Here is a 17666-nt window from a genome sequence, read left to right on the forward strand (position 1 = left end):
ATGAAGGCCACCTCACACCCCAAACAAGGTGAGCTGTAATTCACCAAGGCTGTATGCCTCTCACCATGGTAACCAGTCCTCCTGAGAACTCTTTTGCTCTTGCAGGCGTTTCACTACGATTCACTTCCATACATTATCTTATTGCCTGGAAAAGTAGCCAAACTCTTATTGTTTGGTTAACTCCAATATCACCAAGTTAAGATATTTAGGACTAAAACCATTAAAACAAATAAAAATATGCAGACGTTTCATTTGAGAAATTACGATTTACTTGCATACATCATCATCTTCTTAATGATTATCTGGAAGATTTTTTAAACTGTAATACCAAGAGTTTGGTAGTACAGGGAGATAACTCCAATTTCTTCAAGTATAGGTATTCAGGACTAAAACCATTAAAAACAAATCGAATAAATGACTTTTAGCCCGTGTTTTTTTTTTTTTTTTTTCGACGAAACCTATATTAAAGCCGAATTGGCGGATTATGAATCAGGTGATTGTTAAAGGGCGCCACCTCTTGTCTCGTTATAGAAATAAAAAAAAAATGACATAAGATGGATATTTCTCAAAATAAATGTTTGCTTAAAAGGAAATGACAGCCTATCTAAGCCATTATCATTCATTCTCAAACGTAAATCTCAAAGAGAGAGCGAGGTGGACATAGCTTCAATACGTTTGTTCATATTACTTACCGGAAAATTCCTTCAAAATACTTATTGTTGTAAAATTCTTCTGCTACAGTATATGCAGGGTCGGCAGAAGGGGGAGGGGTGGGAGGAATAAAGGGTACATCTATACCAACTCCCCCCTCCCCCGAAGTGGCATTGAAAATATTTTTAAACTGCCGCCTCATTTTCAAAATCAATGCGCTTGATCAAATTCTGATATCAATTACCATGTGCATAGTCTTACAATACACTTGACGTAGATCTCCAAAAACACGTTAAAAAAAAAGCAGGAAAGAGGGGAAAAAATGCAATCGCATGGACAGTGATGTACAGAGGTATTTCAAAATACTCTTGACCAAAAACAATTAAAAAGGGTAAGAGTTAAACAGAGATGTTGTCCATGGATCACAAAAGATATTGTAAAGCTGAATTATAAAAGAGACTATTTAAAGAAAAAATGTGAATCCCAACCTCTTTTTAAGAAGGAATATCAAAGAGTCAGAAACAGTATTACAAAACTTAGACGCAGTAGTAAAAAGAAGTATATGAATGTTATGTTAGATAAATGTAAAAATGACAGTAAGAGAGTGTGGAGAGAACTGAATAGAGTCACGGGTAGAAAACGTAAAGAAGATAACGTTCCAATGGAATTGACTGCCGATAAATTGAATGAATATTTTGTTAATGTCGGTAAACAAATAGTAGAAGGTGGTAAAAGTACTTTTCAATGGAATCATTCTGAATGTATTTATGAGTTTATTTTTGATTGTGTCTCTGTCGATAGCATTCGTAATTCTCTCATAAATCTTGGTAAAGATAGCAACCTTGACATTCTGAGTTTTGATTCTAAGTTGTTATGTATAGCTGCTCCTGTAATTTCTGAAACACTTTGTATTATATATAATAGGAGTTTGACTGATGGAATTGTTCCCACTGAATGGAAAAGGGCTAAAACGACGCCTATATACAAGGGCAAAGGAAGTAAAAATGATCCTTCAAATTATAGACCAATTTCTGTCGCTTGTCATGTATCAAAAATTTTTGAAAAGCAGATCAAAGATCAGTTACTGGCATATCTTCAGCAAAATGATTTGATTAACATAGATTAAGCTGCATTCTTGCCCCATCACTCAACTAACACTTGTCTCCATCGAGCTGTTGATGATTGGTTGGAGTCTTTTAACGATCGTGAAGTAGTTGCAGCATGTTTTCTTGATATTTCTAAGTGTTTCGATTCAATTGATCATACGTTATTATTGCATAAGTTGGAATGTTATGGCATCAAGGGCAAACAATTGAAATGGTTTTCTGATTATTTAACTGGTAGGAGTCAAAATGTTTTTTGTCATGGTCATCTCTCAACATCTGAAAGTATTACGACAGGGGTACCACAAGGGAGTGTACTTGGGCCTATACTTTTCCTCATATTTATTAATGATATTTCCGAATCTGTATATTCATGTTCCTGTAATGTATTCGCAGATGATGTAGTAATTTATTGTTCGCACAAAGATACTGATAGAGTTACATCAATGTTGCAGAATGATCTGAACTCGATATATAGATGGTACAAGAGAAACAGATTAAGTATTAATTTAGATAAGACTAAGGTAATGTTATTAAGTCCACGGTGCTCCAAAAGTTTGAACATTTTTCTTGATGGAAAAAGGATTGAACAGGTTCATGATTTTAGGTATTTGGGTGTTATAATAGACGACCATCTTCATTGGGATGCACACGTACAAAATTTAGCCAAATCTATTTCTATGAAATTATTTATGTTACGAAAAATGAACCAATTTTTGGATAAAGATTCACTTAAACTTTTGTATACTGCAGTTGTTCAACCGTGTATTGATTATTCATGCTCCGTTTGGGGAAATTGCTCTGCTAAAAATAGAATAGAATATCGATTACAAAAGAGGGCAGCACGAATTATCACATCAAATTTTGATTACGAAACTGCAAATGGGAATGACATAATCAAGGTTTTGAATTTGCAAGCATTTGAAAATAGAAGGAATTATTTTTTGTCAACGCTCATGTATAAATGCATCCATGGACTTGCCCCCACCCGAATGTGCAATAATATTGAGATGATTTTTGACAGGCATGGGTTTAATACAAGAGCAGCTGATTCTTTGAATGTGGTACCACCTAAACCGAATGTAGAGTGTTTTAAAAGCTGTTTTAGATATGCAGGAGGAAAGGTATGGAACTCTCTACCAAATGTTTTAAAGAAATCAAAGTCATTGTCAGCTTTGAAGTTGTTATATAAGGAAATGTATTTTCATTGATTTTATCAAACGCCCTGTTTTTACATAATATGTACCATATTATTTTTTGTCACACTGTGTTACCCACACTTGCCTGGTGCAAATTATGTGTGCATGAATACCTGAATGTGTGTTATGGGTATACATGCATTCGACTGTTTAGGTTAAACGGGCATGACTGCCAGATTGCATGTAATCTATTTATTAGTGTAGATTTTTACATAGAATTTCTATCTGCTTTTTATGATCGTGGACTTGTTGATTCAAGTCCTTTCTGGCAGAGTTTTTACATTCCTTTTGTACACCAAATGGTATGATTGTGTATATAATCTTGCATCATTTTATTCACTGTTTTAATATATTCTTTTGTATCATATTGTTTCATTATATCATACTTAGACTGGTTACTACTGATTTCAATTTAACGTATTGCTCCTTTCAGCTCTGATTGCTTGTTTAATTGTAGTGGTTTTTATGCTTATATTTATGTAACATGATTTTTGTATCTATATGGTTGGATTGTACAGGACCTTGATGTAAAACAGCATTCACTTGCTGATCTTGTTATCCTGTCAAAATATGATGAAATAAAATAAAATTGAAATAAAAATAATGGTGTTTACACAGTTAGTAGATCTGATGTGCCTACAAAGACAAAAGTCTTCGTTTGTGGTGGATATTTGTTTTCTATATTAGATAGGGATCTCCTGTGTTTCTTTGTTTTCATAACAACCCTACAAATTTTAAATCTTTTGTGGAGTTCGACGCTCTTCGCTGATTGAGACACCAACAAAGAAACATACAGCAGACCTGCCTTCGTCCCATCAAATACGAAGGTGTTTATGCGCATGCGCGTACGTGTGTAATAAAGACTGCATGCAAGCATAAACATAATAACGTGAAAAGGCGCCCCTTTGTTAGTTTGTTTGTTTATTTGAGTGTCTTGTTTTGTTGCTGTTGTTATTTTTTATTTGGTGGGGGGGGGGGGGGGGTTGCAAAAGAATACAATATCTGTGGTCTGTTAAAAGTATAAGTCGAAATTCATGCAAGTCAAAATTCATGTAAGTCGATGGATCTTCACCGATTCCTTTTGATTCGACTGTGACGTTGACTGTATCTTTCAAGTGATCGCAGTTATCAAGTCCGAAGACACTGATCCGAGAATCTCCTCCTTAACCGTAGAAGATGATTCCCGAGTGTACTCGGGCAGGTGTCTATGAGAGATGCGTGTTGTAGCAAAATCAGCGGGTTAAAGTAGATATTGAAAGAAATTTTAGTACAACACAACTTGCAATATGGGGATTTCATTGTGTAATGAAGGTTTTAAGTCATGTATCAAGAGAGAGAGAAACAAAAATGTTTTGTTACTTCATTAAAATATTCGTTATTCTAAAGTCTGTCCAATCAGCGCCCGGAAAGACCCCGCTGAATGGTCCGCCAGAAGGCCCGTCTCGCATGACGTCACACACTGAGTTGGATTTCAGACGCAAAAAGAGATAGCGGCATTATATCGGACAGCGTAAAGCATATCTCTAAACACGTTTACAAACGAGTTCTCTCTGCAGGCTGAAATGGGTCAAATAAACTGGCATGGTCTGCATCAAAACTCCTTGCGACATTAATTTGACACATTTTCCTAAAAACCAAAATGGTAAGAATGGCACATCATGACAAAAAGCTGTAAAACTTGATTTTAGACATTATAGACACTTACTGACAGGTACACGTCTGCATGGTATACGTACAAAGGGAATGACATATATGAAATTGTATATAATACATGTACATATACATGTATGTATATTATGAAGAGCTTCTTGCTTCCAAAAGGCAAAAGGCGCTAAATCCATTGAAAATGATGGATTTAGCGCCTTTTGGATGCAAGCTCTTCAGATATACATATATTTTTTTCTTTTCTTGATTCCCATGCCATGCAGAAAAGTAGATATTTTCGAAAAATTGTCATACAAAAGACATGATTCATACTCCCCTCCCTAGGAACTATTTGCTTCCCTTACCCATTTACCAGAATCTGCCAATCATAATACATATAGTATATGAGTGGTGCGGCTGCCGATAAACTTGCATTTTTATCTCTTTAAATCGTGTTCAGAATCAGTGGCGTACTCTGTACGATAAACACTGTAAATAATATTACGTGACAAATTTTATTTGTCTACTGTAACAGCCATATTAACCCGTTCTCTATATACGGGAACCTGGTGGACTGTGCAGATCTATGGGGATTTCAGAATGCAGTCTGGAAGAGGTTGAGTAGGTTCGGTGATTTCAGCAGCTCGATAAACGAGGAATGTTCGCGTGCATTTTAATTTCGCGAATTTCGCGAGCGCAAAGATTCGCGAAATTGCTTTTCTACACTATATGCATTGAATGCCAGTGGCAGTTTGCGAAAAATTAATGCCGCAAAAAGGCTGTCGGCTCCAATTCGCGAAAAATTCATGCCGCGAATATATCATGTTTTTACATCCCACAGTTAATCATTCCAACTATTTCTTCTTCTTTTTTATCTCGTATATCATTCAGCCACACTGAAACGTCCATGCCATCCAGCAAAACCAGATTTCAGATCCATTCTTCTTCTCCTTTTTGTTTGGTTGTCAGGGTATACTACTTTTTCATTCAATACTTTATTTGATTGATACAAGTTTTGATGGTAAGTTAAAGCTTTGCTTTTTAGAATTGTTTCAACCACCTTCTGTTCTTCTTTTCTTCAGGTATTGACATTACTTGACAAAATGCTAAGTAGAACTTAGTTCTAAAATCAAGACACTTTGCTATGGTATTTCATCCTGGAAGCTAAATGAAAGCTATCAGATTTGCGTACAAATTTGTTTTATCGATTGTTTATCTCAGATGTAAACATGAACAAAGCAGAAATAAACTCAACTCAAAAGACACCTCCCTGTTTTACTATCATAGTGTATCAATGCTGCGCAAACAAGGAGAGCGTGATCAGTAATAAGCAATAAAATCGGACTGAATTCTTTTTCATGGTCCGCAAGAGTAAACTTTTCATGTGATTTATAACAATGGCTGAATGATAACAGAACGTATTTTGACAACAAGTTATGAAGCAATAAGCAAAACCATAGGTCAAAGGGTGGGGAGGGGGTGGGTGAGAAAAAAAAAAACACCCTCCCACCCACATCACGGGAAAACACGCAACAACTACGAGATCGTGTAAAAAAAAAGATTTGAAAAAACAAGCAACTATATAAGCAGTTATAAGGTCATAATATTTCATTTTCATAGACATCAAAGAAAAAAAATTGCAATAACAACACAAGAGAAAACCTGATATGTGTGCGTGAAAAGGTAGAATGAATACCGATAATACCTGATGTGTGGTATTTTTTTTTACAGGTTATAAGATAGGGAACAGTGATTTACACACTATGGTATATGCGCGCACGCAAAAGTGGCGTGTGGTGAACTTCATAATCCGTATCCGAAAATATTTTTGATTGCCCATTTAACTGCCCATACAAACTATTATACATACTATTATGACGAGTTTGTTCGCAAAAACCGATAAGTCCATTTTTGAAGATTTTGAAGTACGGTCTCTGTCATAAAGTACAAAATAATATCTTTTAAATGATATATTGGTCACTACATAAAGGTACATTTTTTAAGTTATGGTCAAAAGAAGCAAAAATGCTCTTATTATTCTCTTTATTTTTCTTGACCGTTAATCGCAAATATCTCCATTTGGCAAGTATGGACTTATCGGTTTTTGCGAACAAACTCTTCATAATATATAGGCCACTTTACGCGGAGACAGCGACTGCTAGTGGTAAGACTGCACTATGTCTGAACCGGGTAGCAACATGTTGGGTCCCCCCCCCCCCCCCTCTCTCTCTCTTGGTAATATGCCAGTGCGTAGGAACCCCTGGAGCAAAAAGAAAGATTCCTGGTTCTGATATTTCTGCACACGCCCTCTTAGACTTTGGACGGAGGGAATTAAATGGGTAATTACCCCTTAATGACACCATGAAAATGGTTGGTAATTACACCCCTTTAACAAATACCTATCTTGTTTGAAGATCTGAGTGCTTCTCTATCTCTTTGAGCCCCCCCCCCCCCCCCCCCACCTGACACATTGATAAAGACAAAGGAAAAATGGTGATATGGAAAAAAAATACATCAACAACTGCTACACTGATATAATACATACTCAGAATAAACACTTTTACAGCACATAGTTTGTATCTTTGCCCTTTGGGTCAGTACTGAGTCTGCTTAGTGGTTAGAGTCACACACAAATTTCATAAACTGTATCTCTTCAATCATGCCATGACACGTTTCTGTTTTTGGTGTTGTTGTTTCTAGATACAAATTGATGAAACGAATGTCATATCAAAAACTGATATGGGTAGATGATTATAGAGATAGATAAAAATATGAATAGATAGATAGATAGATAGATAGATAGATAGATGGATGGATAGATGGATATAGAGATGGATAGATAGGCAGAGATATAGAGATAGACAGATAGATAGCGAGATATATATATATATATATATATATACACACATATATATATATATGTATATATATATATATTAAACAGACAGAGATGTAGGGAAAAGAGATGAACAGATGGGCAGAGAGTGATACAGAAGCAAAGAGAGAGAGAGAAAAAAAAAACAACAAGGTGGAGGAGTTGGAGGGTAGATAAATTCTAAACACCACAGGCTGTCCAAAATAATTTACCCAATTCTGGATTTGATCTCATGAACAATTTGACATAATCAGCCCGATTCAGTTGAAATGAATGTATACATGTTAACATGCCAAATTAGAAAGCTGTGGAATGACACATCCAATTGGCAACACCATGTTTATTACACCATTATCGATTATAGAGCTTTGGAGTTTTGTTTCATCAACACAATAATTTTCGCAAAATATAATTTGCTTGGATGTTACTACGATAGTCGTTTTGTTCTTGTTAAAAAGAATGGAAGATGTTGAAGTTACTTTTGCCATCCTGCCAAATAGGTGTCTTATCCAGTGAAAGGATGTCATGCTAAATCACTTTCCTTTGGCCGATGAAGTGACAAAAGACTAGTTGTTTAGTAGTAATTATTGAATTCAAGTATTCAAGTCATCTATTTCTATGTAACTGAGAAATCAAATTCAGAAAATGTGCACAAAAAAGAGCAATGCAAGAATAAGAGAATGAATTTTTCGCATAATAATCCTTTTACCCTAGTAAAGACATTAAATTTTGAATTAGAAAAAGTTGCTCAATGGATAAAAGCTAATAAATTATCTCTCAATCTCCAAAAAAACAAAATATATGCTTTTCAGCAACTCCATTGAGGCACTACCTGCTGATATTATTTTTGATGGCACACCACTGGAAAATGTTTCTTATATCAAATTTCTGGGAATAACAGTTGATAATAAGCTTTCATGGAAATTTCATATTGATAGTATATGTAAGATTATTTCTCGAAACATCGGTATAATCAACAAGATTAAATTTTGTCTTCCTTTGTCGTCCCTGCTTACATTATATTCATCCCTCATATTGCCTTATTTAAATTACGGTATTCTTGTATGGGGAAATACATATCAAACTCTTTTGGATAAATTACTTCTGCTACAAAAGAAGTCACTGCGTATTATATGTCACACTGCATATTTGTCTCATACTGATCCGTTATTTTTTGAAAATAAAATATTTAAAATTAAAGATTTGTATTTGTTTAATTTAGGACAATTTATGTATAATTACAATAAAAATAATCTTCCATATATATTTGAATCAATGTTTTCAAAAAATCAATCTGTTCATAATTATCCTACAAGGCAATCCAACGAATTTCATTTACCATTTTTTAGGACTTTGCTGGCTCAGCAAACCTTCATCTACGAGGGGCCTAAGTATTGGAACTCACTTCCCAACGACATAATAACAGCACAAACTCTGAATTTTTTTAAGAATAAATAAAAATTCTTTTTGTTGAAATCTTATGATATATAACCAAATTAGCTTCGGTTTCATTCTCTCAATCAAGTCGTTTGTTTGTTTGTTTGTTTGTTTTTACAAGTATTAAGATATCACACAGAAATCATCTTTTAAGGAAAACAATCTGTCTAACATAAGTTTACCTCAGATATTTATTTTATTGTACCAGTAACAGTGAGTCTATTCTCTTTCTCTTTTTTCTTATATCCGTTCCTATGCATTCATACCGGCATATGCACCCAATCAATCGCAATTTCAAACCAGGGAGCGTTGTATCGTTTTGTTATTGCATTTTAATCATGAAGTACAGTATGCTTGTGTCCACGATGGCGCGTGTTGTACCATAGTCTTATTTCCCCCTTTTTTTTTTGTTCTTTTTTTGTTCTTCTTCTTTTTTTCCCCCTTCCTAAGTTAATTTCATGTCAGTTGACATTGGTTTCTTTGACCTTGTGTACGTATTTTTTGAGGGTCCCATACCCTACAAGCTTTGCTTTTTAAGTGGGACCCTCCATTTCCATTCTAATCTTTGTATTAGGTATATACCTTAGAAACGAAATTCTGTTGTTACTCGTGACCATTTGTACGTTTTCTTTGAAATTGTTATAAATTTGTTCTGTAAATGTATTGTATATATTTTTTTCTGTTTATTCAATGGAAATGGAAATAAAATTGAAATAAAAAAAAAAAAAAAATCAATTTGCCAAGAACTAGTGACTCAATCAATCAATCCTTCAATCATTAAATTTGATCAATTTATCGTCCAATCAATAAATCAATTAACTGATTAATCAATCCAGCACATATTTGGTTAATAGACAGCGGCAGTTACAACTGTTTGCCATAAACATTTAGATCACTACAGTCTATATCAACGCATGCGCAGTTAATCCCCGTCCCAATTCGTCTAAGAGAGGTTGCGTGAGTCCCATCTTATCGATCAAAGACCAATAATTAAAGTAGTCCTAATCTGATTACTAAAATCAGTGGCAATTTGGGAGTTTACCAAACGGGCGGAGAAGATAGTTACGTACCATCAGCAACCCTTATTACTAAACTCCCTTTTTGATGACGCGAAACATTTTACCCTGAAATCGTGCTCTTTTGTTTTTTAAAGAGCGGAATTTCAGTTCATTTTCTCGAACCCGGCGTTGGAAAAACACTTGTCGTTGTTGCTGTTTTGAGGAGGAAAGACATATAAAAAAGTTTTTCTTTTTGGGACAGCACTTGCACCACCAAGAATGGCGGTAAAATATGGTATCGTCACATTTCTTCTCTGGTTGTCGTTATCACATACGGAAGGTAGGCGTTATGCTTTACATTTTCATTTTGATTAGATTACTCTATGGTATTTTTTTTTTTTGGGGGGGGGGGGTCACTGTCACTTTCTTAGCAACAGTATTCTTTAAGACAATTTATTTTTGACTATTTTTGATCAAAGTACATTTTGGCAAAAGTACAAGTATTAACGGAATTCAAATAAAAGCGCATTTTAATGTTAATGTTGCGTTGTCACCTTTAAAGCTAATATAATGTCAGGACAACATTAGTGTCACACAAATCTATTACATTTCAAAATCTACCTAGATTCAAGGCTAATAACGAAGAACAAAATTTTGCTTGAAAGAAATGTTTTAAATTAAGTTGTCAATTTTCATATCTGATCTACCTTCAAAAACTCGTGATATGCACGAAATCATTAAGACTCTCTTTGTATGTTTTTGGTATGGTATTCATGTTATATGAACTTCTGTTTTCTAGTCGTCATGACTATACTGTGTCAAAGATTGTACTATTGAATTAATGATTAATTAAAGCATTGCTATTCAATACTTCTAGCTTTTCCTCAGTGCATGAACGTATCGTGTACAACTTGATTTCACCTGGAATTAAGGTCCAACAATATTTGGGCTCTGTGTTGTAAAATGCATGTAATAAATATTGTAACAGGAGAGTGACGATTGTCGTGTTAAGAAAGCATCATTTAAATGATAAGACATATCTTTATAGGCCTCTAACGTTTTGCAGGATACAACTTAGAAACCACTTTATGAAATATTAAAGAGCATACAATTCTCAGGGAAATTCAAAGTTTATTTGATAAAAATCGGTTTTGGAATGACTGGGATATCTAAAAACAAGGTAAATCATATAGAGATCATAATAAAAGATGGTCCCACTTTTTATTAGGATTGCTTGTTTTGAATATCTAAGCAAAGTCAAAACAAATTTTCATTAAATAAGCTTTTAATTCCTTTTTAGAATTATATGCTGCAGCATGTTTCGTAAGAGGTTTCTCATTATCTAATAAAGATTATCATCAAAACAATGAAAACCCGAAAACTCATCTCTACCGAAACTATATTATCCCTTTAAGCCTGTCAGTGACAGGTCAAGGAAATGATGTACTTTTCATACAAGTAAAGGTTGTAATATTCCTTTGATATGTTAGATTGTGCCATCTTTTCTTGAGTTGCTTCAGAGTACTATTTCAGAGGGAGAGGCAAATGGTATTCAACAAAATGTCAGAAAGTTAGAAGAAATTGTCTGAATTTCCTCAATCCTTCTGCATTTGCTGAATACAGATATTGTAGGTCCTCTCATGTACATGTTTGGGAAAATTTACGCATTCAATTGTGCATAAGGCACAACAACTGTGGTGAAATGCGCTATAGCTCAAGTTTGATTTAAAATGATAACGATGATGATAATAATAATAATAATGATAACAATCATACTAATTGTTCTCAGTAATGATATATTTTCATAGATATTGCTGCAATCACTATTTTATTGTAATCATCGTTATGTTATTGCCTCTGCAACCATTGTTACTATCATTAAACATACAATGCAATGGATACATGCACTAAAAAATGTCAAAAAATCCAGTGTGTGACTTTTATTGCGAATCGCTACTTATGATGAAAATCACGTCGTATACTCTAGTCAATTTGGATTTTCAAATTCAACTTATTTTATTCTCCTCCACTATCCACCTCTTTCTGTCTTTCTTTGTTTTCTACATCAATCTCTAATACTGATGGAACGAGTTCCTATATATTAAAGATGATACAGTCCGATCTCTCCTATCCGGCCTCCCTTTATCCAGATCTCTCTCTATATCATCCGGATGCGATCCCCGTGGGATTTTTTTAAAATAATAATTACAGGGAGAAACGGGAATTTCAAACTCAAACAAAATTCCTACACAATCTCACATGAATTACATTATTATTCCAAACATAGCCGACATGAATTCACATCATATTTTATTTCCACCTAAATAACATGCATTCAAACATTCACTACCCTCAACTGTTGGGCTGATAGCAAAGAAAAAGGTTCAGTTTACGCTACATGCAAGAGGTTCCACGAGAAATATTGAGGGAGAATATATTATAATCATAGTGAAGGCATGGAATGAACAAACTGTACTAGATCATGAATTTGCACATCTCTTTTTTTCTTGTCGTTTTTTTTAACCTTTCACAGTCGCATTTTTGTCTGATAGCAGGCCGGAGGTGAAAAGTCCTGTGTAAACACGCCCGGGCCCGTTTTATCTTAATTACCGTTACACCGAGATAGCTTTTGACCTCTCATCAAATTTGATTTGGGAAAAGCTCAACTCTTTGTTCCCTGGCAAAACTAATCACGTTACAAAATGCATTCTTTCCTGTCTGTTTGTCGATATTATGTATGTATATGTATGTATATATGAAGGGTTTGTTTGCAAAAACCGATAAGTCCATTTTTGAAGATTTTGAAGTACGATCACTGTCATAAAGTGCAAAATAATACCTTTTAAATGATATATTGGTCACTACATATAAAGATATATATTTTTGAAGTTATGGTCAAAAGAAGCAAAATTTGTCTTATTATTCTCTTTATTTTTCTTGACCTTAAATCGCAAATATCTCCATTTGGCAAATATGGACTTATCGGTTTTTGCAAACAAACTCTTCATATATATATATATATATAGATATATATATTTTATGACGAGATTGCTTCCAAAAGGCGCAACGGATTTAGGGACTTTTGGAAGCATATACATACATAATATATATATATATATATATATATATATATATATATATATATATATATGCTACCTCTCTCTATCTATCCCAAAATCCCGAAATGAAGCATCATCAAAATCAAAACTTAATAAAAATTTCTTTCACTCCACTGTTGAATATTGTTACAAGTTCTTTGCCTATACATTGATACATCATTGATATCATGTTATATAGATGACGTAGTCATACATCCCATCAGTATCATCATTACTAATATTATAGTATTGTCATAATTTGCATCATTATTAGAATCGCTGCCATTGTTATCATAATCTTGCTATTGTTACTCTTATTGTTATAATCTACAAGGTACTCCTACAGGGAGTCAAATGGACCTGTGGTAGAGGTCAGTGGGTGAACATAGAACATAGAACAGGAACGATGAAATCATAGAAAGCCGTCATATTCTGTACCAGAGCCCTATTTTGTTGATTTAAATCTCAGTTTTATGTTTTGCCTATTTCCTCGACAGCCATTGATGTCTGCGGTACTGGTGGCTCACCAATTGCTAACCTGAGTGGGTCGATCACCTCACCTGGATATCCGTCCCCTTATGCAGCCGACGTCAACTGCGAGCTCGTGCTGCAGCCACCGGCCGGAAGCCGGCTTCGACTCCGCTTCGATGTCGTCGACCTCCGCGAGGGAAGCGATATGGTGGTGGTGAGGAACCAAGACGGAATCGAAACGGTGTGTGGACAAGACCGAGTACAGTAATGATAATATTGATAATGACAATAATAATATTAATGGTAATGACGATAATAACAATGATATCTATAATGATATTAATAATGACAATAAATGCAATAATACTTTGCAAGAAAAAGAAAACCCGAAATAGGCCTTCAAAGTGAGAGTATACATAGTTTATTAGGTAACAGATAATTTCCTGAAAAAGAACAGTGAAAATCCTGTGGGATTTCGATGTCTAGCTTGACAATGTCATCAAGCATAGACGTCCGTATAGCGTCATCGCTGAAGAGACTGGGAAGATTTGCACAATCGTTGATGGCGCTGTACTGAGAGATAGCAGAGTAGCCTAGAAGGATCGAAATGTAAAAAAAAAAGGCGAAGAACAACAACAAACAAACAAACAAAAAAGGTTTCATGAACTGGCTAGAGAACCTCGCCGTCTATACAGTATAAAATTATGAGAATGAATGTAGTCCCTGCTCCCTGGAGCGGTTCCATGACATTATTTGCTCCTGCGACAATTGCTCAAATGAAATATTTGCACTCTTTTATAAGCCAAACGTTCTACCCACAAAAACAAACTTAACCCTAATCCTAATCCTAATCCTAATCCTAATCCTCACATCAAACTAGACCTAAAACCCTACTACACTCCAAACACCAACACTAAGTCCTCGGAGAAAATTAGACCGGAGCAAACACTTGAAGAATTTGTTCGCAAAAACTGATAAGTCCATATTTGCCAAATGGAGATATTTGCGATTAAAGGTCAAAAAAATAAAGAGAACATAAAAAAATTGCTTCTTTTGACCATAACTTCAAAAATGTACCTTTATATGTAGTGACCAATATATCATTTAAAAGTTATCATTTTGTACTTTTTGACAGAGACCGTACTTCAAAATCTTCAAAAATGGACTTATCGCTTTTTGCGAACAAACTCTTCACTTATAAGCGGCCATGTTTGCCCTGAGTCGAACTCATCACTCATCACTTGTATCACTCGTAGGCTATATTACTGTTTTATATTACTTTATATTACTATTTGCCTATATGGCTCTATGGCTGTACGATTAGTAGATTGGATCTTTTTTTTATTTGTATCTATGTGGTCTGGTTTTCATTTGTGCCCTGCAAAGTTGCATGATTTCTGTTTATTGGTTTTAAAAGCTTTGCCAGATTGAACGAGACACACTTCGCGGAACAAGGAATAAAGACGGAAAAATATAATCCTCATCCAGTCACTTCAAGAATGGCTTTTTTTTAAAATTCTCCTATTAGAATTGTTTCCTACTGTGACGGGTAGACGGGGTGATTTCATAACAGATGCCGCCTGCAGCAAGAAAAGAAAATGACCATGCTCCAAATCCTCCCCTTTGGTTTGTCACCCACTATAAAAACAAAGCTCAAAACAAAACAAAACCAAAGAATAAACAGAGACAGCAACAATTCAGAAAGCATATACAGTAAATGATACATTCAGACAAGAGTTCAAGAGTAACAGGTTTAGAGTTTGAATGTTTTCGTTTTTGTGCATATTTTTTTTTAATGAAATGATAGTAGTGATATTGTTCATTAAATAACGACCTTGATTTGGTGCAATGTTCGGATGAGGATCTTTGTAAAAGAAAGATGTATAATTTTTTTTGTTTCTTATAATGCCTGAAGTTGGGTGACGGTTGTACAAGGGATTTTGATGTTGCCTCATTTGCAAATCTCATACCCTTTTCAAAATGTTGCAGATTTAATGATTGACAAATGTTGTTTGCAACACCTTGAAAATTGCAATACTGCCATGCTGAGTTTTTTTATTTATTTTTTCTTTCAAGGTATCAATAATCATACATTTATATCGCTATTTTTTTTTTTTTTTTTTTACAATTTGCATGCTTGAAATAGTTTAGTGACCCGGAACTGGGTCCGTGGGGGTCACACACACCGTTCCGGGTCAGAAATGATTTGGAATGGGGTCAGATATGACTCCATCCAGAGTCGTGAATTGGGTCAGGGTGACCCCATTCCGGGTCTTCATGACCAAATTCCAAGTCATTTTTGACCCGGAACGGTGTGTGACCCTAACGGACCCAGTTCCGGGTCAGTTCTGACCAGGATTTTTATAGAGTGTGCTTCTGATAGTCTCTTTTAAAGCATTTTCCCCTTTTGTTTTATTTCCTTCTCTCTTTCCAAGACCGTCATGGGTACCACTCTACCGAAGGACTTCATTGGAAGTCAGTTTACAATAATGTTCAGTTCAGACAGCGTCAACAACAACGGCACAGGTTTCTCGATTTCCTACGACGAGTACCCACGAGGTATGGTGGAGACTAATTATTGAAGCCTATAGACCTAAATGTATAGGTGGTATTAGAAACTGTGAATGTTCGTTGCATGATGCATTAAAGGTCCCACGTAGTACTCGTATGAGTGAACAAAGACTAGAAATGTATTACAGTATCCCGAGGGGACTACTCATGAATATTTCAGAAATGAACATACTACGAATAGCCATTCAAATTTCCAATGCACCCATTTTCGTGTGCATGATTATGTGCTATAATTTTGTACTCTTAATTCATGGTAGTCTTTTTATTTGTCTGCTTTTTATTTAAACACAAAGAAGGGCTTGTACCAACTTTCAGTCTGTGCATCTTATGACATTTAACCAAACAGAAATACAATCATAAAAAGATAAACAATATTGAGAGCAATCATAATACGTCGGCCGTGTTGCATGCGTGATGAACATCATTAATCATTCATGGTTATGTGCTTGTTGTTGTTCTTGTTGTTATTGTTGTTGTTGTATGTGTGTGTGTGTGTGTGTGTGTGTCCACGATTCCACAAACATTGTGTACATGATATTGCAGGACACTACTTCAATAGATTAATATATCGGTTTACATTTTACCTAGCACAGAAAAATAAAGGAGAGATGACTTATTAATGCTTAAACTATTTTTTTCTTATTTTTGTGAAATCTCAGAGGAAATCCAACTGAAATCATTTCTGCACGAGGCTGATTTACAAGCTGGCAAGCCTCTTCACTTACACTCAAACGACTACCCGACTCTCTATGATGACGACACTTACTATATGTGGAACATTACGTCATCGGTGTCCAATTACGTCGTATTCACCTTGCTTGACATGGACACTGAGATAGAGCGTGATTGGTTGGATATCACAGCACACAAGACGGATGGCCAACGAGAAGTGCTCTTCCACGAGTCCGGTACCACGGAGACACGGCAGATCTCCGTACAGGATTTTGCTTACGTCACAGTAGAATTCAGAGCGGATTACTCAAGAAATGGACGTGGTTTTCATATTTTGGCCGAATCTGACAGCGGTAAGTATTTTCTCACCAAAAGCCGAATAAATAATGTTAGATGAGACCAACATACAAAGAGTCCTTTAGCCGAATCATGTTCAGCTAAATGTCATTACACTATGCAATGACATGTACGTTTGTTTGTTTGTTTTTGGTGGTTTTACGCAGACACAGATATCCTTAAATCGTCTGGAATGGCCCTTCAATGTAAGCGGGACAAAACTCAAAATTGTCTTCGTTTTAATTTTAGATTCTAACACAACCACAAGACTAGTAATGCTTTCGGTGATATCGTCTTAATGCGAATAATACCTTCAGTGCCATCGCCAGATTTTGAATTTCGGGGAGTTTTTGGCACCAACGTAGGTGAAGTCCAATCCTTTCCACACCATCACTATTCATGGATGGTCTTAACCGTGTTTGTGTTATTAACGAGTAAGAAAGACTCCGCCGAGCATCTATCATTAAGTAAAAGTAAACATAGAGAAACTAACCAGAAAAAAAAAATAGAAACAACCGTGCAATAAAGTTACATCCACCTATAACAATCTTTGCTGCTGTTCAGGTAATATAGGTTATACGTCCTTACGCCGGTTACCATTAGTTACTATT

The 17666-nt window shown here is 35.2% G+C and overlaps 1 protein-coding gene across 1 annotated transcript in view; it reads left to right on the plus strand.

Annotated features, from left to right (window-relative positions):
- LOC139736575 (uncharacterized) overlaps window positions 1-17666 on the plus strand; it is a 40719-nt gene continuing 23053 nt past the window's right edge. The window contains exons 1-4 of the mRNA XM_071647322.1: window positions 1-28; window positions 13503-13717; window positions 15912-16035; window positions 16707-17072. Coding sequence (XP_071503423.1) covers window positions 1-28; window positions 13503-13717; window positions 15912-16035; window positions 16707-17072 — 733 coding nt within the window. The remainder of the gene's footprint in view (window positions 29-13502; window positions 13718-15911; window positions 16036-16706; window positions 17073-17666) is intronic.

The sequence above is a fragment of the Diadema antillarum genome, unplaced genomic scaffold (assembly GCF_040938485.1).
Source record: "Diadema antillarum isolate AM-2024a unplaced genomic scaffold, OU_Dant_1.0 seq00000656_RagTag, whole genome shotgun sequence".
Taxonomy (NCBI): domain Eukaryota; kingdom Metazoa; phylum Echinodermata; class Echinoidea; order Diadematoida; family Diadematidae; genus Diadema; species Diadema antillarum.